This window comes from Melozone crissalis, unplaced genomic scaffold (assembly GCF_028551555.1).
Source record: "Melozone crissalis strain CALT ecotype California unplaced genomic scaffold, PUWL_Pcris_2 ptg000012l_1, whole genome shotgun sequence".
NCBI classification, from domain to species: domain Eukaryota; kingdom Metazoa; phylum Chordata; class Aves; order Passeriformes; family Passerellidae; genus Melozone; species Melozone crissalis.
In genome coordinates, this window is record NW_026535790.1 from 14,018,429 (window position 1) to 14,041,638 (window position 23,210).

Sequence of the window (23,210 nt, forward strand, 5' to 3'; positions counted from 1 at the left end):
CTGCTGCATCCCTCATCTTTATTACAAACCCCGGAATAAATCTGCTGCTGCCTGAACTTACCCAACCATGGAAAAGCAATACGCTGGGGTTGGATCTAACACTGCTGAGCAAATGTCCCCTTTCCCCCTCACTCCAGAGGGGCATTTCTGTCCATGGACGTAGAGCAGCAGGGTGAGCTCCTTACCAGTGGCTGCGCACACAGTTGAGCAGCAGGATCACAGCCCCCAGGCAGTAGCAGGCAGCACGGGGAGAGCCGAAGGTTTGGCTGAGTGCTCGTGTTTTGTGCTCCCATCTGGCTACCTGCAGAGACAAGGGAAAACAAAGTGGGTGGTTGGGGCGCCTGGAACACGCTGCCCCAGGAGCACAAATCCCACAGCCTTGGCCTCGCGCGCTCAGAACGCTTTGTCTGTGTGGCTTTGTGCAAGAAACAAGTGGAGGCCACTGATGGGACGTGGCTGAACCGAGCCTGGGGATGGGAGCTCTTTCTCCCACCTGGGCCAGACCCTGTTTGCATTGCATATGCCCTTGCACATGAGGTCAGCCACCAGCACCAAAAAAAGAGGCTCAAACGGGCTCAAGAGGCTCAAAAAAAAGAGAAAAAAACAAACCAGAAAATACCCTACACATCAGTTTTAGGGACTACAAGGCTTGGACATGTCTCCAACAAGGCTGAGAGACTTGCAAAGGCTGTCCCCTGACCATCAGAAACGAGGCCCCTGCAGTGGATCCTAATATTGCTCTCCTGAAAGGAAAACAGATCTCTGAGTACAGGATGCACCACAGGGATGCTCAGCTCTCATTTTCTGGGCTGTGGCATCTCCCACAACCAGTCTCAAGGACCATGCCTGCAAGAACAATCCCTCCCTCTGCACATCCAGAAAAGTTTGCAAGCTCTCCCTCAAGCTTCCCCAATACAAGATCTGCCAGCTTTGCCCAGGGATCTCCTTCCACTTTAACCAGCTTATTCTTCATTAGCACTCAGCAATTGTGGCCATTCAGGTTTAGTCTGCCCTCCTCACCCACCCCAGCCGGCAGTGACAGCCCAGGACTCTCACATCCACACACAGCATCCCTGGGGAGCTGTTAGCATCCTCCACAGCACACTTTTCCCTGGTTCCCATGTTCAGCTCCTGCTCTGCAGATGCTGATGGGCCCCTTCCCAAACCACCCCACAGATGAGGAGGTGCCCTCTCACCCTGGGGGCTGCTGCATGCAGGTGGTTGGAGCTGCTCCCAAAATCTGCAGTGCCAGACCCATCCCAGTCACCAAATCCAGGCCCAGAAGTCCCAGCTGATAAAACCCCTTACAGCCACTTTATCCTCTACCTTTCCTGCATCCCTGGGAAAGCTGCTGCTATATTTATCGCCCTCTCAGGCTCCGCTCTCGGGCACCAAGCTGGAGGTTTGGATCAGACATCAGACCCGAAATTCCAGCCAGGGAGAGAGAGCACACCTGGGCAATGAAGCAGGAAGTGGGAGTCAGCAGAACATCTCAGCACCAATTTGCTTCTCAGACATGGCTGGCACTTGATTAGCTCCAAATGCACTTCACTCCCTCGCACGGAGCCTGGGCAGCTTTCGGGGGCACCTGCAACCCAGCTCTTCATCTACTCTGAATGTATTTGGTAATTTATTGGCTCAATTTGAGCAGAAAAAGGCAGCTTTGCAGGTCTCGCTTTCTTCCCAGGCTGTTGCAGAAGCACAAAGTGCTGCTGGTGGAGGGGGACTGCTGCCTTCAGGAGGGGGGAACGATGAAAACCTCTGATAAGCAGGGGCACTGATTTCACATGCTGAGAGCTGATTCAATTAGTTATGCAATGATTGCTCTGAAATTACAAATCCACTCATGACAGAGAGAGCTGCTTCACTGCCTTTTTCTGGCTGGTATAAATAGTTTGTATTCTAAATTGAATTTAAAACACCGTGCGTCACGCTGCTGCTAAAATCGGAGCTGCTGTTTGAGTGCTGAGAGAGTGGAAAAAGAAATATAAGGTGCATTACCACCTTTGGAAAGCAAAAAGAAGTGACCATACAGGTGACTTGAGTCACAGATGGAAAAACGCAGCCACGTGCCAGTTATCTGTACCAGCCTCCTAATTCCCTGGAAATTATTCTGGCAGCGTTTGCATGGATGGCAGCTCCTGGCTTGCTCAGGGAGCTTGGAAGAGCTCCTCAGCAGCAGCAGAGCTGAAGGAGAAGGAGAAGGCAGAGCCACTGGGATCAGAGGGAAGAGCTGGTGTGCTCCTGGGAGCCAGGGAGGCGGTCAGTGTAATTACCCTCACCTTTGGAAAGGCACATCTGGGCAGCAATCCCGGCATGAGGGGCCGTGCTCCCGAGCAGCTGCCACGGCTGCGATGGGATCGCTCCAGCACAGCCCCGTGTGTGCTGCATCACACAGCTGGGACTGAGATGCCAACTCTTATTTAGCTGTCACAGCCTTCAGATGGGACCTCAGGCTCCTTTTCAAGCCCACACAGGAGCCATCCCAAGCAAAGCTGGGAGCCAGAGCGGGGCTGGAAGCGGCGGCACCCACCGGGCCCTGCGGCGATATTTCAGTAACAATTAATTAGTTCCGGTTCTGGTTCTATTCCTTGAACAGCTAATTAGTTCTGGCTGGGTTCTAATTTTCTAATTTTAGTCATTTTGAGCTAATATTAGCACTCGATCGACCCACAGCTACGCAGCAGCCTTAATGGCTTCATAAAATCGTGAGCTGATGTGTTGTTATTTACTGTGTGATGGATGCAAAATGCTTCCAGCATCTTCCATGGCTGTGCGTGGGACAGAGCAGGGCTGAGGCCAGCAGTTTCCCAGGAGGCTGCAGCCATTCCGGGTGTGCTGTTTGCCCTCCCAGCTAAGGTGGGCACTGTGCTGACCATGGGCAAGCCCCATGTCAGGGCTGTGTGTCCTAGAAAAGCAAAGAGAGGAGCATTTTTATTTTTCTTCCAACTCCAAGTTTGGAAATGGAGTTAATACAAAATTTCCTGACTTACCCAAGGGTCAAAGCAATAGAAAAAATTCCCCTTCCTAAGCTCCCAGAACTCTGCTTTCACTTTAGGATACTTGGTGAGGGCTGCAAGTAATTTTTTTAATGTTTCCCCCAATGCTCATTATTGAAATAAATCAAGAAGCGGATGTGGCTGCAAAGCCAGGGATGCTCTTGGGTCCCATGTTCTGCCTTTGGCAGGCCATTCTGGGGGCAGGCTCAGCTGGCTGATGTTCCCAGGGAATTGCTTCCTCCTAGACGTAAATTTGGGGCTGATTTCTACGTAACCGATCCAAGACATTTCCCCAACCACTCGGGCAAGTGCGTAAACAAAAATGAAAGCACAGGCACACATCCCCAGTGCCTGCCCTGATGGAAAATGGAAACGCTCTGCATTTCCTTCTCCCTTTTTTTGGGTAGGCAAACCACGAGGCACCTCGTGAAAGGCCACAAATAACCATTCAAAAAGCAATTTCATCTCAGGAGCTGCCTCGGCAGCGATCAACGGGAAATGCTCTTTCCAGCTCTGTGTGCATGGCGGACCACGGCCTCTCATTAATATTTAGTATTTGTTTGAAGGAAATTGATTCTTTTTGTCTGCCATCCAGGGAAGCTGCCTCCTGAACATGCTACATTTTAATTGCTCAGCCCCAGCTCTGAATTAGAGCCTTTGTGCTGTTTCATGTGACTCCATTGCTATATCTGGCTCGCCCCAGAGGTGGGCAAGGAAACCAGATAGCCCAAAGGCTCAGGACAAAGGGACACCTTGCATCTCAATGCAAATCAGTCATTTTATGTCCTCACATTGCCCCATCACCATGGTACCCAAAGAAAAACGTGCAGGGACTGATGAATTTAGCCTTGTGGCACTCCTGGGAGCCTGGGATGGATTAGCAGCTCCTTTCAAATCAAGGGAAACTGAGGCACAGGAGGATTGAGGTGAAAGTCTGCTTCCCAGCCCTCCAGGGAGCAGGGTAGAGGGGCTGGGTCTACATCCTGCAAAACCTCATCATCCACCCAGGGAGATGCTCTGCACATTTCTTGGGATGCCCTTGCCCTGGACAAACTGTTGGCATGGAAATACTCAAGTGTCCAGGTCTGGGATGGAGAAAAGATGACAGTGAACAGGATGTCCTCCCTTTACATACCCATCTCACAGTATTTGACAGCATGAAGGATTTTCCCCCATCCCACGGGGTCTAGGAGCCCTGCTGAGGGGTCCTTAAGTCAGAAATTCCATGAAAAGTCCAGAGGAAGAACAATGAGCTCTCCAGGGCACATCTGAGCCCCAGTCCCAAGAGGATGCAAGTTCATAGAGCAAACCCTGGATATATGGGTGATCCAGCCCCAGCTCAATAAAAACCTTCTGACAAAACTGACCTGAGCACATTTATTTTCATAGAACCACTGAGTGGTTTGGGTTGGAAGAGACCTTAAACTCATCTCATTCCACCCCCTGCCACGGGCAGGAACACCTTCCACTACCCCAGGCTGCTCCAACCTGGCCTTGGACACTCCCAGGGATGGGGCAGCCACAGCTTCTCTGGGCAACCTGTGCCAGGGCCTCACCATCATTACAGTAAGGAATTTCTTCCAACAGAATAAATTTCTCCTTCAGTCTGACCTCTCCTAGGCCAGCCATGGGGTAAGTTCTCCCCTGGGGTGCTAGGGCAGGAGAATCCCTCACTCTGGGCTTAGGTGGCTCCATGTGAGCATCTCCCACTGGGAAAGACATGCCCCAGCTGGCTCCTGACCTGCTGAAAGAGCAGGAAACCTGGTATTACCCTTACTGCACCCACAGAGACCAGAGGCATCGACCTGCTCCTGTTACGAAAAATCCATTTTTCCCTCTCTGATTCCCTGTAATCCCTCATTAAAGCATAAGGACATTCTCTGCTCTCTGTCACTGCCTGGATGCTGGAAAGCAACCCTGCTCACAGATATTACATTTATTTAAAGAAAGGGAGGAAAAAGATAGACCTGAGCACCCAGGGCCTGGTTGTGGTGCTCCCAAGAGCAGGCAGGGAAGAAGAACTGGCTGAGATTGAAATGCAAGCACTGGGGCTGGCTGACCTTTGCCAAATGCCAGAGGAACCAGCCCTTCTGGCTGTCCCAAGGGGCTGGGGAGGAAATGAGTATGGGCTGACCTTATCCCTCCTAACTCAGGGCTCAGCCCCACTGCAGCCAGCAGCACCCAGAGCAGACAGAGCAGTGCCCAAGGGGAGCACCAACAGCACCAGGGGGACACTGTGGCCACCCTGACAGCCTGAATCAGCTGAGTGAGTCCCTCCTAGGTGAGAGAAATTCTGCGTTTCCAGGAGGTTGCAAAGCTTAGGAGAGACAGGAGGGGAACCTGCAGGGCTGCTCCTGGGGGAGGATCGTGCATGGACACCCCATGGGATGTGTGGGGGCTGCTCCTGCAGCTCACCAGGACAGCACTGAGCCCCTGGCACAGCAATGACACCACCTGAGGCTGGCATGTGCCCATGTGCAGCCACATCAGCACCAGGCTCAGGCTTTCCAAAGGCATGTGCAGAAAATGCCCCCGGGACCTGCGTGCCACTGGCAGCAGGAACATGATTAGCAGGAGCTCTGGGCAGCAAGGCAGGAGGAAAAGAACAGAACAAACCACGGTTTTAATTTGTACAAGCTGGTAATTATAGTTGCTATCTGTCTGAAATCTCTATTGAGTTTATTTAAATATGTTCTCCGTGAAGGCCATTCAGACAGGAATTATCAAGGTGTTGCAGCAGAGGAGATAATGCCATGCAGTTTTCAACAGATCAAGGGCTGATTAGGAGGAATTAATTAGCTGCTTAAACAGTCCTTGACTCGCTGCAGCAATTAGCTGTCACCTCCCTGCAGTCACGTTCCCAGCACAGCGGTGCCTCCGATGCAAAGCACAAAACTCCTTCCCTGAGGGCTGGTGGGAGCACCAGGCCGGCCCAGGTGGGCACATGGCCCTGGGAAGGGGTGCTCAGCCCACAGGAGCCCCAAAGCCACCCCGCGGCAAGGCTGGCACACAGGCAGGGTGAGCTGGGCTCTGGGGACTCCTGTGTGCCCACCCCAGTGCCCATCGCTGGTCAGGGATTCCCAACACGGGCACCTTTGGGTGCATTCCCTCCTCCAGCCTTCAGCAGGCCAGTCCCTGAGGCATTCCCCTCCCAGCACCTCTTCTGGGCTGGGAAGCACCCAGCAGATCATCCAGCAGCCTTTATCCCCCCTGATGTCCCTTTGGTGGGGTGGGAGCATCACCCCTCACATCTGCAAGCACTAAACCATGGAAAGCTGGCCCTGCAGAGCTGGAGGCTGAGCCACCCCCACTGGACACTGCCCAGGAGGAGAAGCTGGCACTTGGGGCGACCAGGAGGCCACCATGAGGCTCTGAGCCCCTCCTGCCAGCACAGTGCCTTGCAGGAGCTGCCAAGCTCCTCCAGCATCCCAGTGGGCTCCACTTTGCTCCCTGCCTGCACTAGGAAAAACTGTGGCAGCCTTGGATCACCTGATGCAGATGCTGAGTTACTTCTCCGAAGGTTTCTCGGCTCACAGGCTCTCCATTACAGAGAGCCATCAGATGGTAATGCAGCCTGAAAGCTTTTTAGCAAATGATTAAAGCCTTGTGAAGTTCCCCCACCAAGTACTGGAGCAGCAGCTTCCAGTTCATGCAATTAAAACACTGAACTGATATGAGAAGAGACAAGCAGCATCTTAATGGTTTCATGTGAGCTGTGAGGCAAACCAGGCTGAGGACTGTGTCCATGGAGCTTATAATGGTAATACCCCAAGAAAAGATGTACCCAGAGATGGTTTGATGGCAAGGAACAGGTGCTGGGGACAACAGGTGACAGTCTGAGCCCATGCAGGTGGAGGCAGAGCATGGCAGAGCCCAGAGGCTCCAAGCACACCCTGGTTTGAGGGCTGGCAAGGGTCCCAGGAGATGGGGACAGGCTGGCTCATCCAGACCTCCCCAGCAAGCTGCACCGGTTGAGTTTTTCCCCCTTCCCACTCCCTCACTGGTGTGATGGCAGTAAGAGCTGTCAGGGAGCACAGCTGAGCAGCACAGCTCTGCTCCTCCACGCCTGCCAAGGGCTCTCAGTTTGGAAAGGAAAGCGTCCATTTGACGCAAGGAGGATTTTTCCATTGCCTTTCACTGGCTCTGGATGGGGGGTTTGTTGTTTGTTCCAGCCAAAAGAAACAGGAGAGGGATTTTGGAGAGACAGGGCGATGTGTGGCCTGGCTGTGCAAGGACACTGAGGTGAGGAACAGCCAGCTGGAACACTGGGGCTGCTCACCCAGGTGACAAAGAGCTGCACAGAGGGAAAAACCACATGTCTGCAGGCTCTCACAGCGGAACATGGGGTTTGGAACACACAAAGGGCTTCAAAAAAAAAAAAAACAGGAGAACATCCAAGTGCTGAAGAAGAGAACTACCTAGAAGCAGAGAGCAGGGTGGGCTGCCCTCCAAAACCAAAAAGCTGAAGTGAGATGAGACAGCATGACAAACCCTCACTGTCTACAGTCCCCATCATCCAAACCAGCAAGTTAAGAGGATGAAACATAAGCTGGAGTGCCTCTTGTAGTGACTCTGTCCTCATGAATGCCGCCAGTGAGGTCAACAGGGTCCAGTCTGAGCACTTTGACACGGGGAGAAGAATAAAGCGACTCCACTTGTAAAGAAGCGGAAGGACACTGAAGTAACCCAGCCTGCCTCCACCACTTTGAGCCTAAAAAACAACCCTCTCTTCACCCATGCCTAGTGAAAGTAATTGGACTGAAACAGCACAGGTCACCTCAGCTAACAGCCTTGAGCTGGGGAAACAAAACAAGTCTGCAGGTAAACAGATAAGGGTTTCATAAAGACTAGGTACGCTTTACCTCAGAGTTATCCCTCCAGATTACCTCCACACGAGCCTTTACCTTGAATCCACTCATGATAAAGAGTGAGATAAAAAATTTCATTTCTCTAATAGTGTTTATGTGATTTGTCCAAGTAGGATCTCATTAGCTGGCTGCAACGAAAACAAGCCCTTGCTTAGTGTATGCCAAGGCAGCCTGGGTCCATCGATGTTCCATGAGCCACATCCTCTCCTCTTCAATAAAAACAAAAATGACACAGAATATGGGCTGTATTTGCTAGCAATTTCCAACACAAAATCCGAACAGTTTCTCCTCAAAGCAAAGAGCTCATGATTTATGTCCAAAGAGCTGGAAGCTGAAGGCAGGTGATTTCAATAACCCAGAACGAGCTGTGTTAATTAATTCTGAGAGTGGGCATGGGGAGCCCTTATGATCAGCTCCCCGAGAGCAGAGGGGAAGGGCAATGTGCTCCCACCACAGGCAATCAGCCTCAGCCCAACCCCATTTTCCCAGCCAGCAAATCCCATGGAAAAACTATTTGTGAAATAATGATTTCTCCAGAGCACAGCACGGGATGGGGAAGGAGCTTTCCAGTCCCAGCCTGGGCCGTGGAAGGGATGGCCCAACAGTGGGAGGGACACGGGCTGAATGGGGAATGGGGAGCAGCTGGGACACACCCAGCTCTTCTGAACCAGGAATGCAACCAAATAAAATAATCCTCTGAGATTAGGGAAAGGCAGAAACTGCCTCTAAACGAATATGTGGGGCTCTGCTGGAGCTCAGAGCGAAGGCAAGTGCTGCCAGATGAGCATCTCGTGAGCAGGACGGCGAAGCATTTTTCCAGATTTCTTTTCATCTTCCATGCCCAGATGACTTGGCCCACACTCAGCTTCCCACTGCACACAGTCCCCATCCAGAAAACCACAAGCCTTGTATTTTCACACGTTCCTCTGAAGCTCAGAGTGTTTTCCTTGGGGCAAACAGATTGGAAACAGGCAGCCCATAGCAGGCACTTTCATAAACAAACCAGAAGCAAAGGTGTGTGCCAGCCTCCTGAGTGACTGAGAACATTCTGCCCACATCACATCCTGTATTTGCATGGGATTTTTTCCTGTTGCTTGTACTCATGCAGCCCTAAATAAAGCAAAGCAGAGGAAGAGCCTGAAGTGCTGTACACAGCTGCTTTCATTGAACCAGGCCCTCTACCCAACAGACCCATTTTCAAACAAAGCGATCCAACAATAGCACTGACGATGTTTGGACTGGCACAGATTTAGGAAGACAAGCTCTGTGCTGCACCACACTGTCAGCAAGGACTCAGTACAAATGCCACGCTACAAGATAAACATCTCTCCTTTTTTTTTTTTTTTTTTTTAAAGACCTTTTACTTTCTCCCCCTCAGTTCAGATGAGTTATTTCCAAACGAGGCCCTGGATCCCGAAGGATCACAGTGCTGAGGTCAAGCCCCTCTGAATTCACTTCAGAGCCTTGGGTTTGGTTTAAAATATGGAGATAAAGCTTTATCTGCATCATGAAGGATCTATTCTGCTCCTCAAAGCTTCCCAACGCTGCTGCAAACCTCCAGCTCCAATTGCTATCACCGTTGCAAATAAGGTCAGCCTGATTAAAAAGCAGTTATTCTAGGTGGAGTGAAAATGCTCAATCTTCAGCCAGGGTGTGCTATGCAGGAAATATCCTGTTCCTGAACTGAAACAAGCCTTCATAGGCTCCAGGTAAAAGGAGATTGAGGTCACCTAACAACTGACATTGCTTGCAGCCTCTGATTCATTGCAGAGACTGTGTAAAGCTATACTGGAGGTGTCAGCTAAATCAGGTGTTTCTTTCTCTCCTGTATGACCTGTATTTAATTGCAGATACAGGTTCAGGTACCACTGTGAGCAGCCAGTGTCCCCAGCCAGCCCAACCTGCAGATGTCACACTGCCTGCAATTGAAAACTAGGGCTGGATGCTGCAATATTTCAATTCAGACAATTACTCAAGGAGCTGTTGCCCATGGGAGTGAAAATACTCTGGCTCTGTTGTCTTAAAGATTAAATCTGAAGCTCCAATTCACCCAATGTATGAGTAAGAGGGAGCTGGCAGGAGAGAAGGGGATGGAGAAAGGCTGTGGGTGACAGCAAGCAGCAGCCTCCAGAGACACAAACCCAGCAGCACAAAAACACCCAGCCCCACAGAGAGGAAGATAAAGCAGCTGAGCCATCCCAGCACTGCCTGGATCCTGTGTTTGATGTGAAGGTTTTCAGGACTGGGCATCATCTTTGCAGTTTGCTCTCCTTAATGGGTTTGCTTGGATTCCAGCTCAGCCCAGCTCATTAGCCACATTGCTGAATCCCACACTAATTCTGCATCCCTTCGACTGCTGCAGATAAATAACAAAATTGCCTCCACGCAGGGGTTGTTTTCTTCCTCTCTCCCCCTTATGCAGGTCTGGGAGCATCTCATGTATCTGTTAATGAAGTCCATAATATCCAGAGTTTCCCAGCAAGTAAAAATTACAATCATTAGCCAGTGAGTGATGAGACAAAAACACCATTTCTGCCAGGCTGGCAGTAACAGTACAGCAAGTACACGTCCCAGAGAGCTGAGCCTTGCTCTCCTGTAATGTGGTACCCAATGTTCTTCATTAGCACCTCTCCCTAATAGAGCAGGGCAGCGTCCTGCAGCAGGTCACAATTACACACAACAATTAATCCAGGGAGAAACAATGACAGGCAGCGCAGAGGAACACTTTGCAGAGGGGTGGTAAAAAGATGAAGTGGAAGAGGAATAGGAACATTTTAAAACCCTGCCTGAAACCAAAATCAAGTGGAGGCACAAGCGACAGCATAGAGGAGCCATGTCTGGTTTCCTTGAACACGACTTTGTAATTTTTGTTTTAAATAGAAAAGAAACTCAGCAATTACTCTTTTGGTCACAATACTCCAGTGACCAGGACAAACAGGCTCAGACCAGGACTTCTTGTGCTATTTGCAAACAACACACAAAGCCAACTCGGCTTCTCCCAGAGCTGCAGCCTCTCTCTCTTGCTGCCCTTTTGGGAAATTAGGGTTTAATTCTCTAGAATAAGCCTGCTAATAAGGAGTCCCAACACAGCCATCCTCTGGACAGCGTGTACCCGCTCATCGTTCCCCCAGGAGCTGTGATGGGAGGGGGACAGGGAAGGGGGGAGAAGAAAATAAATCCCGCTCAGAGAGCACAAAATGCAAGAGAAATCCAATACTCCTTCACAGAGGAGTGAGAGGTGGTTGGAATAGAGGTACTGGCTGCACTGGCCATGCTCAGCAAAGCACTGATTTCGTCTGGAAGGGCCTCCTGTCCTCTCCCAGCTGGACAGATCATGTTCCAGGATCTGTGTTAAGCTCCCCTGGGAACATTTCCCACTGAGGACACGCATGTTTGTGATGCTGCTGTCGTGGCAGCAACAATAGAGAGGGACAATGTGATCTTTATGTAACTCTGGCTCCGTTCCCCTCTGCCCGGGGATGAGATGTTCAACACACGGGCACAACAGGTAACCACAGCCTGAAGGGTTAAACACAACCACTGGACCCCTCTGGTGTCACACTGGGGTTCCTCTGGGTGTGGATGGGTGTAACCACGAGCCCCATGGTGTTTGTTCATCTGTTCAATGCAAGAAAAGGAACCCAAAGCCGAGTGAACACTCAGTTATCCTCAGATCCAGTGATCTGCATGCCAGGGGAGCTCCTTCCCCTTCCTGCAGCCTCAAAGCCCAGTGCTGGGATACACACACCAGCCCTGCAGCCAGTGCTCAAAGATTCTCACAGCCTTTAGCTCCACAAATTTCTACTAGATCTGGACAGAGCAAGAGGAGAGAGGCTGAAAAAGTCCTTCCAGATATGGATCTACTCACATCTGCACCAGTGGCCAAAGCTTAATGGATACAGGAAGGAAAGTAATGCTCCTCATTGGGCAATGCACCCGCTTCGGCTTCCGAGTACATCAGTCTCTGGAAAATGATTGTACAACAAAATCTCGGAATGAAACTAATTCAGCGCTGCTCTCCAGCCTTGGGAATGAAATGAGTAAGTCTGCAGTCATTACAACAATGTCCTGGTAAAAATAAACAGGAAAGGGCACTAAGTAGGAATGCTTCATAGTTAAAAATACAGTATCTCGTCTGAGGTCATTCTGGCTTTTTATAGGAACAGGCATGTGTGCCTCAAAGTGATCAGATTGGGTATCACTTCCTGTTACAGATGGACATCTCAGTCACAGACAGATGGACAAGGATCACTTCCCCAGTCCAAAACCCTACCTGGGATGATGCAGACTGAGCATCTGCTACTGGGCTGGCAGCTCTGAGGGAAGAGGCAGGAATTGGAACACCTGACTACATGGGGGGATTTGGGGTCTGTCTTTCCTTCACTCAACAAGACTGACAAGGAGGATGCCCAACTTTTTCTATCTGAAAGGTGCAGAGAAGAGGTTTGAGCCAGGGTGGTCACGCTGAGCAGCAGGCAGGCACAGAGATGATGCTGGACAAAGGGCAGGAGGCAAGAAAAGCGGGCAGAAGAAGTACTGTAAAGGATCATAAAAGCTGCATGTACACTTTTCTCCACAGAAAATGTCTTTCTGCTTTTATGGCAAGGAGCTGCTACAATTACAGCTTCTTTTATAAGCGAAGCAGAAACCAGATAATGAGCAAACCTCCCACGGTACAAAGGAGGTGATGAAGGCGCTCTGGGAGCCCTGATGGTCAGGCTTCCCTGCAACAGCCAAAAGCACAGAAAATTGCTAAAACCCATCTCCATTTCACCCTCTTCAGGGCTGTGAGCTGTTCATAGCCTTTTTCTTCCCCAAAGTACAAAAAGGATCACACCAAAAATGGGCCTATACAGACAGCAAGTGAAAACCCTTCAGCCAGACAAAGCAGAGCTTGCACATGCAGACCTGCAGAATGAGCCCAGGGGCTGCATCATCCCTGGTCTGGGAGTGTAAAAAGAGGGAACAAAAAAAGGTTTCACAAAGAAAAAGCCAAGTAAGACATTGTCCAACCCAGGTGAGTCTGTACTTCACCACAGATGTTCAGGATTTCAGTGACACATGGGAAAGTCAAGAGTTCCCACCAGTCATCTGCTCCTTGACCTCAATACCCACTGAATGAGCAGAGCAGTTTGATGAAGCCATGTGTATGTGCAGGTGTCTTCTGGAAACCAAATTTTTAACTTCTTAAGAAAGTTGCATCTCATTCCTGCATGGGAGCAACAAAAGAAGTCCAGATGGTTTGGTAGGGAACAGGAAAATTCAGGCAGCAGCTCCACAGCCCTTCCCCTAGATTGGGGTCACCCTCCAAAATCAAAACTCCTTGTTCTTTAAGATCACTTGTCCTCCATCAATGAAATGCATCAGCATCAGCTTCCAAAAATCAACTTTTTCCCCTGGGTTTGGCTATAGGGGTTTTAAACTGTGTCAGGATCCCTTAGGAAGGGGAATGTAAGGGGGCTGATGCAGGCAGGCAGCCTGCGAGGCTGCACAAACTTGTTTGCTTTAATTAAGATGATGTTCCTAATATTCACAAGGAACCAATGTCCAACAAGCACTGCTTTGACCAGGCTGCTGAAATATCTGCTGCCACACTCAGGAGAGCAGGGATGTGGGATGCTCCTGCCAAGAGCCATTTCCAGCTGCACATGTCACTGAGGTCATTAGAGAGGTGGAAAACACAGGGAGGGTTTTGCTTTAGTGATTTACTAATCTATTTTCCACTCATTTGCTGCTGCCATGTGAGCAACTGGAGATGTGTCCTCTCTGAGTTCATCCAGGAGGGAAAAAATAGGGAAAAATGAGGTGACATTTTCTTTGGAGTGCCACCAGCCTGCCACAAGGCAGAGTCAGCACCCTCACCTTGAAACCCCAAGGATTCTTTCCCCACCACGAGTCTCCAGACATGCAGAAGATGCAACTGCATCCTGCTGGAAGCACAGCAGCGGGGCTTACAGAAATAACCTCCCAAGAGCACCCAGCACACTGAGTGTCTGCCTTTCTCCATCAAAACAGCCTATTTTGGGAGATCACATCCTTCTGGGAACTGGGCAGGCTTCTGCTAAACAATCTGTGCCATGGCACAGCTGGAATGCACCCAGCTGATGTCTGTGACTGTGGCAGGCCCCTGCCCAGCCCCTGCATCACTGACATTCCAGGGCTGGCAGTGGGTTCCTCCCCTCCAGCAGCTCCCAGTCCCCAGGCTATGCACAAACACTGCCACAGTCCAGGGCCACACAGGAGGAGCTGCCTCTTCCACACCTGCTGCTCTGGGTAGATAAAACCACTTTCTCCTTTGCTTCCAGCTGCACCTTTTCCCTTGTCCCGTGAGACACAGGTGGCCACAGACTTGCACGTGAGAAGGCTTAGCAGCAGGCTGGCAGGAGAGGGATGGAGTGGGATGGAGAAGAAAGGGCCTCTTCCAGCTTCCAGGGTCTAAAGATAATCCTCTGATCCCATATGGAAACAAGACTCTTGGCTTAAATATTTTTTTTTTTCAACTTTTGTGTGTGTGCTGACTTAGTCCAGCAGGGCTGCCAGAAGCCTGCAGTTTATTTTTAAAATACTAAACAAGAGAAGTCCAATATATACAACAAAGACCCTAAGTTTTCACAGAAGCACTCTGCAGATGCTAAAAAAAGGAGGTTGCTTATCGGGTCAGCAGCGAGGTGAGAGGCAGATTTTGACCTTGGTTTTGAGAAATGCTGAGCTGGCACATCACACACCAGCTGGATCCCAAATTCACTCCAGGAACAGGCACAGAAATGGCTCAGCTTCCCAAGCACAGCCTGCCTTGGCAGGTACCCGTGCTCAGTGGGTGGGCAGCTGCTGGAATGACTGTCACCACCTCACCCAGAGCCCTGAGACCGTGCCCAGCTCGACACACAGACAAAGCATCTCAGCTCACCGCTGCCTGCCCAGGCTGGGCTCCACCAAACCCCCACCACAGGCAGCTCAGCCTGCAGGGACATCATAAAAACACACTGCACAGCTTCTTCTAGAGGATTTAGATGAAAACACCAGCACCTCCAGCTGTGAGGCTGTGGGAAGCAGTGCTGGGACGGAGGATGTGCCTCTCCCTCAAGGTGACAGCGCTCCTAATTGTGCCAGTCCAGCCGGCACGCCGGAGGGTGCGACCCAGTTCTGGGGCTTGTTATGAGGCTCACAGCGGTGCCAACACGCTGGAAAAGCTAAATTTAGGAGATAAACAGGCCTGGTGTTACACACCCAGGCAGGACTGGCTCTGTTACGAGAGCTGGAGAATCGATGCCGCCCGCTTCCGCGCGTTACAGCGGCGCTGCCGGAGTGAAAGCGTTACCGAGTCACTTGGAATAAAATTGCCACTAAATGCTATTTGGGAGATGGGAAAAAAAAAAAAAAAAAAAAAAAAAGGCAAATCCTCACTCTTTCTCAGCTTTCATTGTAGGAAATGAAAATGGCTATTGCTGCCTGGTAGAGAGTCCAATTATGAATAATGTGCGTTCTCTCCCTGCACAAAGGATGAAAGGCATCAGAGCTGGTGGTGACATTTTAAGACCGGAGATGTAAGAGCGGATCTGAGCCTCGTTGCAAGCCCAGCTTTACCCCTATAAAGAAACACTTTCTGCAGTCAATTGCCTTGCAGCGTAGCTTGAAGCCCTGCTATTGATCTAGCATCTGTTATAAGCAGATAATCATCGCTGCTGTGCCATGGCTGCTATGATGGGGTCTAAAAGCACTTTCCAGAAGCTGGTTGAGGGCTGTTTGCTGCTCTCCCCTGCAGCTGCAGGAAGGCAAAGGTTTGTGGGGGAGCCCACAAAAGTCTCGCAGATTGACAGATTTTGAAGGCCAGAAAAAAAAATATTGAATTCCCTCGATTCATTCATCTCCCAGTGCTGTAAACTTCAGGTGACTGAGGTGCACTCCCTGCAAGGCTCTGCTGCCATCCCAGCCCTCACACAGTTATTTTATACCCCGCAATTTCCTTTCCCCAGCGAGGCGCTGACACACCACCATCAAGCCACAGCTCAATCCTTTCCTTGTCTAAGACAGGCAGCGAGAGCTGCTGAAATCTCTCAGCATCAGGCTTTTTTCTCCTGTCCCCAAAAGGTTTCTTTGGCTCACTGAGGTTTGAATCCTGGCATCTCCTGAGCTTCCATCCACTTCCCAGCAGCATGGGGATGATTTGGGGCAGGCACCTTCCTCCAAGTTTAGCAAGAAGTGGTCAGAGTAGGTGAAATCAGAAAATCAGACTGCCAGCAACTGCAATCTCCCCCCTCCCTTCCAGTGCAAGCACTTCTTACCCACTAGGCAATTCCTCCAGTCTCCAAAGAAGGAGAAAAGGATGGGAAATTAAAAATAAATGAACCAAGAGATACACATCCATCAGGAGCCAGGCGTTGTCAGCCCAGGTTCCTGTGCAACTACTTCTTTAATCAAAACCTCATGCAGCTTAAACGCTTGACAGAAGTCTAGAACAGACATCGTGCTACCCTGAACAGGAAAAGCTGCAACCTTGAAGAATAAAATCACTGTCTGATGGGGTCTATTTTCCTTAAAATCACGCTAAATTACGCCAAGCCCGTTCCTAGCAGCGACATTTGAGGTTTCACCCTGCAGATTCCTGTGAGACACACGGGCGTCTCTCGGGGGTGACCAGAGGTGATGGGAGGAGTGAGGGCGCCAGCTGAAGATGAGCCATTTCTAAATCGGTCCGTGACGCCAGACCTAAATTTTTAAGAGGCTCAAATCAAGAAAAGATTGCTGATGGATGCACTCCCCACTTCAAACTCACTTGCGTGGTGATGGACGTCAGACTGCCGGCCTCATGGCTATGCCTGGCTGCTACTGGGAGGGACAGAAACCTTCCAGCTTTCTAGAAACTTCTCGTGTGCCAAGGCTCAGCCAGCTCCTTAGAGCCTGCTGCATGCAGGTTATCTGCCTCTCTTGGCTTGAAAGTGTTTGTCCCTGAGGAGTTTTTATTTACTGCCTTCCTTAGTTACCAAGGGATGAGGAGTTTCTCCCATCGTTCTGCAGCTTTCCAAACACAGATGGGATTTATTGAAGTTCCTGCTGCTCTGGCCTCATTAACGTTTTATGGCACAGCTCCAGAGATGTGCCTGCTCCTTGCTGGGTGCCCCTCTACAGCCCCACGGTGGCTCAGGTCTCTTGGCTGCACTGAACATCCCATCCTTGGGGAGTTTTAAGTGATTTCATTCCCAAAACAGCTCTGCTGCTTCCTTTTGAGACCTCACCTGCACCCTGTCTCCCGTGGGAACACAGCTCCCAGCAGCTCCTCTCATAACAGACACAGTGGGTGGGAAAGCAGAGAGAGCAGAGAGGAAAAAATATGAGAAAAACTAGAAAATTATGCAGTAACACATTCAGGCTGTGACATGGACAACATAACCTGTCCAGGGACAGGCAGGATTTTAACTGGCATGAAGGGAGTGGAAGCAGAGGAGGGGGTGCAAGCCCAGGGTTTGGTGAGGAAATGCAGCACGTGGCCCTGGGGAGACATTGCTGGAACCCTCCTGCACATGCCTGCAGGGAGGAAGGAGGGAATTGTGAGTCCTGAGGCCTTCTGGAAAAGCTTTTCTCCCCTGTAGAGAACAGGAGGGAGCATCAGCACAGCCCAGCTGGAGTCTGCAAATTGCCCCATTTAGGCCTGGTCCTCAAAATTGCTCTTACCTAAAGTACATCCACCGACCTGACAAGCACCACATTTTTCTCTGGAGGCCACAGCCTCCAGAGCTTGTGCTTCATCCCCAAACTCTGCAGGTTTTGCCCCAGAGAAACATGCCTCTGCTCACCAGGTCACCTTGCTGTGATCAAGGCCTTGGGATGTGCCTCTCCATGACCCAAGCACTGCATGGAGCCAGGGTTTCCCCACCACACATTTATTCAGAGTCATTGCACAGCAAGGACAACCCAGCACCAAACTCTGGAAGAGGCAGACCTGGCTGGAGCTCAGCAGAAACAGGGAATTAAGACACTGAACTAAATCAAACTAAATCCCCACCCAATTTCTATCCAAATCAGGAATTTCGTGCACAGGAGAGATTTTGACCAGCGTCCCACATTAGTTATTGAGCAGAGAGAGCACAGAGTGCTTGGCACTGTGCAGGATTCCAGTCTTTGCACTGAAGCTCTTGGAAACCCAGAGTAATTCAGATGCAGAAGCAATCTCAGCTGCTGGGAAGGAACTCAAACAGCCAAGGACAGAGAGAGCCTATGCAGGGATGGAGGGAAAGAAAGAAGAGCTGCTGGCTGGGTGCAGGGAGGGGACAATGACCACATGGATAAAAGGATGGGGAGGAGGAAAAGGAAGGAGGTCAGGGAAAATCCACGGAGAGCCAGGGCCACTCTTGCTGAATTGTACCTGACAGTGAGGGCTTGTTTGGGGCTGCAGGACCCACAGACTCCCTGCAAGAGCCTTCCAGCATTGCCTGGTGTGAGCCACACATGGGACTGCAAACACCAGGGAGATGCTGGGGGGCTTGGGCAGAGCAAGGATGGAGGCACACGGACTGCAAGACCCCCCCGGCCCATTCCAGATGGAGACACACGGAATGCCGTGCTCAGAGCTCTCCCCAGCACTCAGCTCAGGCTGCTCACTCAAACCTCCTGCTCGTCTGGCTTGGAGTGCCACCTGCTGCCAACGGCGCCGTCCTCCAGCCCCTGCGAGGGGACAACAGCAGCGCAGAGCAACAAACTTCCTGCTCTAACATCGGCGTTCCCTGTCCTGTAACAGCAGCCAAACCCCTGATCCAAAAAGCAACGCTATTTCCCAAGCTGCAGGCGTCCCACGAGTTGCAGGCATAGCAGCAGATGCTAATAAAGTGCTTTTTTCTCTGCCTTTCATGCAGTTTCTCGCTGGAGCCAGCCTCTCCCCCCAGAGACCACATCCTGAATCTTCTTGTTCATTGATTCTTTATGCTAAATGATGACTCTGCAGCCGAAATAATGTGGCATATTCCAGCTCGCATTTCAGCCACCGTGAGACTTTTTAATAACGAGTTGCATGAGAAATTAGAGAGGCTGCAACAAAGAGCTCCGACAGAGGTTTCCAAAGTGACTCACAGCCTGCAGAGCCTCCCTTTTCCAAAGCCCAGTGTGAGACAATCTCAAGAGCCCCCGCACTCAGAGACAGAGGAGTCCTTCCCCTCTGGAAAAATAAGGCCTTTTAAAGGAGAATTCTCCAGGGAGAGAATCCCTGCAGGGAGGTTTGGTGGGTGGGTTTGGGAGTCGTGGCTGAGATGACATCCCATCCCCAGGAGTGCCCACAGGGGTGCTGCAGGGTGGGAGTCACCTCATCCTGGGCTTCCTGCTTGGCATATTGGCTCTGGAATGCTCCGGAATGGGGCCAGCAATGACTCCTGCAGGTTTTGCAAGGAGGCAGCAAAGCACAGCAGTAACAGGCAGGGGAGGTTTATCCAGCCTTGGCTCCCAAAGCACTGTGGCACCCACAGCCACAGCAAACATCACCCCTGCACAGGTATCCTGCTCCTCCCAGGGCTGGCTTGCTGCCAACCCGGCAGCTCTCTGCCAGGCTTTGCAGCATGATGGAGGAGGGATTTTTTTCAGGCCAACTTTTGGCTGACTGCTTTTGCTTCCTGCCATCCACAAGAGCAGCTGCCAACATATTTCAAGGGGAAGCAGCAGGCAGCATATCCAGTGCAGCCACCCTGATGGGGATTAATGCCATTCATGCTCAGCCCCAGTAGTGAGCAGAGCCTGGCTGCTGGGTGGGACATGTGGCTGAAGGATGGGTTTGATTGCTCTGCTCCAGATTCCTTCTGTATCCTGAGCTGGCTCCCACCTTCTCCTCCTCTGTGACAGCCCTCACAGTCACCCCCAGCCCCAGGAGCTGCAGCACAGCCCCCTGCTCACCCACTCCTGAGATCTAATTGAGCAAAATTCCTCCCACCCAGCCCAGCACACTTCTCAAAAGAGGTTTTTCCTCCCAAAGGAAGCTGGGAAAGGAAGGCTGAGAGTAAAGGAGCAGCTGGCACAAAGGCAGTCCTTACCACATTCCAGAAGAAAGGGTTGAAGGCTATGGAGAGGACAGCCACAATGAAGCCAGTGTCAGTGACATCCACGTAGCCAAAGAGCCGCACCATGGCTGCCACATCCACCTGTGGAGGAAGGGATGGTTACTGCACTTCACCTCAAACCAGCTGCCCCAAGGGTACATGAACCTTCTACTAGCCCTAAGCAACGTGTTGTTACAGCTTGCAAAGTGCTGTGTCAAGGTGCAAAGCCCAGAAGGAGGATGGGGAATTCTCCAAGCTGTCCCCCCAAACCTCACACTCACAGCGTGCCCAAAAGGACACAGGATCAGAGGTGACACTGCTGCTCTGAGGATGAGCACCAGTTCCCAGCTGCCAGCTCGTGAGTGTTTTAGGAGAGGGAGCACCATTCCACAGCGTCTCAGCATCCCTGGGGACACAGGGCTGTCCCAGGGGCGCTGGTCTGCACGGAATCCCCTAGCAATGAGCTGTGTCAGCTTCAAACTCGTCTCCCATAAAGTCAGAGTGATGCAAATCCCCTCCACAGCAAGGGGGAATGCATTTGCACTGTGTGGAGCTGCAGAAGTATTTCCTGTCTTAATGACAACAACAAAAACCCCTCAAAACTCGCTGCTCTCCTTTTTAAAAAGAGAGATTTTTCCCCAGACAGCTCCTTGACATTGTCAGTGTTTTTACGTGCAGTAAGCCATCCTGCTTCTCCCTCCACACTCCCTCTCCCTGTGCTGGTATTTGGATGAAAAACAGCCAGTGTCTTTTTTTTTTTTTTTTTCCTTTGGTCAAAACCATTGAAAACAAAAAACAAAATAGCCCATCCCAAGCCAAGCCCTCACTTGAAACAAAACCAAGACAACAACATCGAGATGTGGAAGGTTTTTGCTTCCCCAACACAGCTGTGTTTTCAAGACCTTTGGATGCCAGGGGACAGGCCCAGCTCGAAAAGGTATCAGGGAGGGAAATTCCCAGTGGCTCATCACAGGCTCTTGGGAAGAACCAGAGCCACAGCGTCATCCGTGGAAAGGGGCTGGTAAGCCAGCACCTCTGCTAGCCCAGAGGAAAGGCTGTGGGAACAGCTGCCGTGCTGGCCCAGGGCACATCCAGCCTCTCCAAGCGCCTCCTGCCCAGCCATGAGTGCCCAGGGTGCAAAGTGCAGGAGCAAAGACTGCACAGCCCTGGGGAAAGGGAGGATGGATCCTCGCTGGGGCCCACAGCTGCCCTCACACCACCACTGCCCCAGCTCCTCCAGGCTCCTCCATCCGAGCCCTGGGGACACAGGTGCTGGCAGGGAACAATGGGAACAGCCCCATGGCCTGATCCAGACCCATCTCCCTCTATTCCCACCCTCCACAGCCTCTCCTCCCCTCCCTTCACCCCCGAGCAGCCCTTCCCCACCAGACCTCATCCCTCCAAACTGCCGAGCCACAGCCCGAGCAGCTGCTGGCACCGGGGCCGAACTGTCTAATCCCGCTTCAATTGCAATCCCGTGGGACCAGGACAGCTTCTTTCCTCTCGTTTTGTACGCTGCTGAGCACAGTGCTAGCACGGGCTGAACAAAAGCTTCTTGACCTACTAACTCCTGGCAGGCACCATCGTTAACATCACACTCACCTTCTTTTCTCCAGCTCAACAACCAAATTCGCGGCAGCCAGCGGGAGGCAGATTGGCCTGTGCCTGGCTGTGTGCTTCTCGGGATAAAAGGGGAGCCCTAATGGGATGAGCTGTCTCTGCGAGCTGCTGGGACAGCCACGTAACGGGCACAGAACATTCAACTTTGCCCCCTCCTCCACGCTGGGGGGATCAATGACCGTGGCGAGCGGTGCCCGCTTGATCAAAGCCCCGAAGTCAGGGAGGGTGGGAACAGCACAGGCAGCTGGGCGAGAGCTGTGCAAGGCACACAGGTAAGAGCTGTGCAGGCACCCAGGTGAGAGCTGTGCAGGCACCCAGGTGAGAGCTGCACAGGCACCCAGGTGAGAGCTGTGCAAGGCACACAGGTAAGAGCTGTGCAGGCACCCAGGTGAGAGCTGTACAGGCACCCAGGTGAGAGCTGTGCAGGCACCCAGGTGAGAGCTGCACAGGCACCCAGGTGAGAGCTGTGCAAGGCACACAGGTGAGAGCTGTGCAGGCACCCAGGTGAGAGCTGTGCAGGCACCCAGGTGAGAGCTGCTCGGGCACCTAGTGGGACATGAATGGGCACACAGGGAGAGCTGTACAGGCACCGAGGTGAGAGCTGTTCGGGCACCCAGGTGAGAGCTGTGCAGGCACCCAGGTGAGAGCTGCTCGGGCACCTGGTGGGACATGAATGGGCACACGGGGAGAGCTGTACAGGCACCCTGGTGAGAGCTGTGCAGGCACCCAGGTGAGAGCTGCACGGGCACTTGGGTGAGAGCTGTATCGGCACCAGAGTGAGAGATGAATGGATACCTGGATGGGAGCTGCACGGGCCCTTTAACAAGAGCTGCAGGGGCTCCCGGGTGAGCCGCTGGCAGCACCCCCGGGCATTCCCGCAGTGCCAGCGCAGCCCCTGCCTCCTGCTCAGCCCGTGCCGTGCCGGCTGCGGTGGCACCGGGCTGGGCAGGGCGGTGGGTGCACCTGGGGAACCGGGGACCGAGCATCCCGAGGCCTGCTGCACCTGCGGGGGCGATTCCCAGGGGATCGGCCGAGCCCCGCGGCGGCACCGGGAGGGCGGGGGATCCATGCCCGGGCTCCCCCCGCTGCCCCAGGCCGGGCCCTCCCCGGGGCCCTCCCTTCCGCGCCCGGCCCGCCGGTACCTGGCCGTAGTCCAGGCCGCCCAGCCCCTCGCAGCACTCCCGCGGGAAGCGCCGGGCCCCGCCCGCCGCCGCCTCCCGCCGCCCCGCGCCCGGCCCGCGCCGCCCCGCCATGGCCGGGTGCCCCCGCCGCTCCCCCGGCCCGGGCCCAGCGCCGGGCCCGCGGTGGCGCTGCCGGGAGCCGCGGTCCCGCCCCGCCGGGAGGAGCCGGGCCTGGAGCCGCGGCGGGCCCGGGGCCTGCGGGCCGGGGGCAGCACTGACCTCAGGCCGCGGCTGCGTGAGCGTGTGGGGCCGCGGCCGGACGGAGAGCGGCCCCGCGGCTGCACTAGGACCCGGCCCGCGGGAGCGGCGGGAGCGGGCGGGACGGACCCCCCGGGGCCGCAGCGGGAGCTGGGGAGCGGCTGGGAGTGGGACGGCCCTGGGGGGAGAGGGAGCGAGAACCGAGTGGGCGCCGCTGCTGCGGGGGAGAGACGAGCGCTGCCAGCCCCCATCTGTCCCCTGCCAGCCCCTGCCCAGCCCCTGCCCGTTCCCTGCCAGCCCCTGCCCATTCCATGCCAGCTCCCCTGCCTG

The 23,210-nt window shown here is 52.7% G+C and overlaps 1 protein-coding gene across 2 annotated transcripts in view; it reads right to left on the reverse strand.

Moving 5' to 3' along the window:
• The window catches only part of PEMT (phosphatidylethanolamine N-methyltransferase), a 41,865-nt gene extending 18,918 nt beyond the window's left edge, over positions 1–22,947 (reverse strand). Inside the window, exons 1-3 of one of the 2 annotated variants that reach the window (XM_054270768.1) lie at positions 22,902–22,947; positions 19,876–19,983; positions 186–301 (exon numbers count right to left, since the gene is read on the reverse strand). In XM_054270768.1, the coding sequence (XP_054126743.1) occupies positions 186–301; positions 19,876–19,968 (209 nt within the window). In that variant the 5' untranslated portion in view covers positions 19,969–19,983; positions 22,902–22,947. Of the gene's footprint in view, positions 1–185; positions 302–19,875; positions 19,984–22,643; positions 22,702–22,901 lie in introns of those variants that run through there. The other variant, XM_054270767.1, reaches the window with a different exon arrangement.
• Between the last annotated feature and the right edge of the window lie 263 nt (positions 22,948–23,210).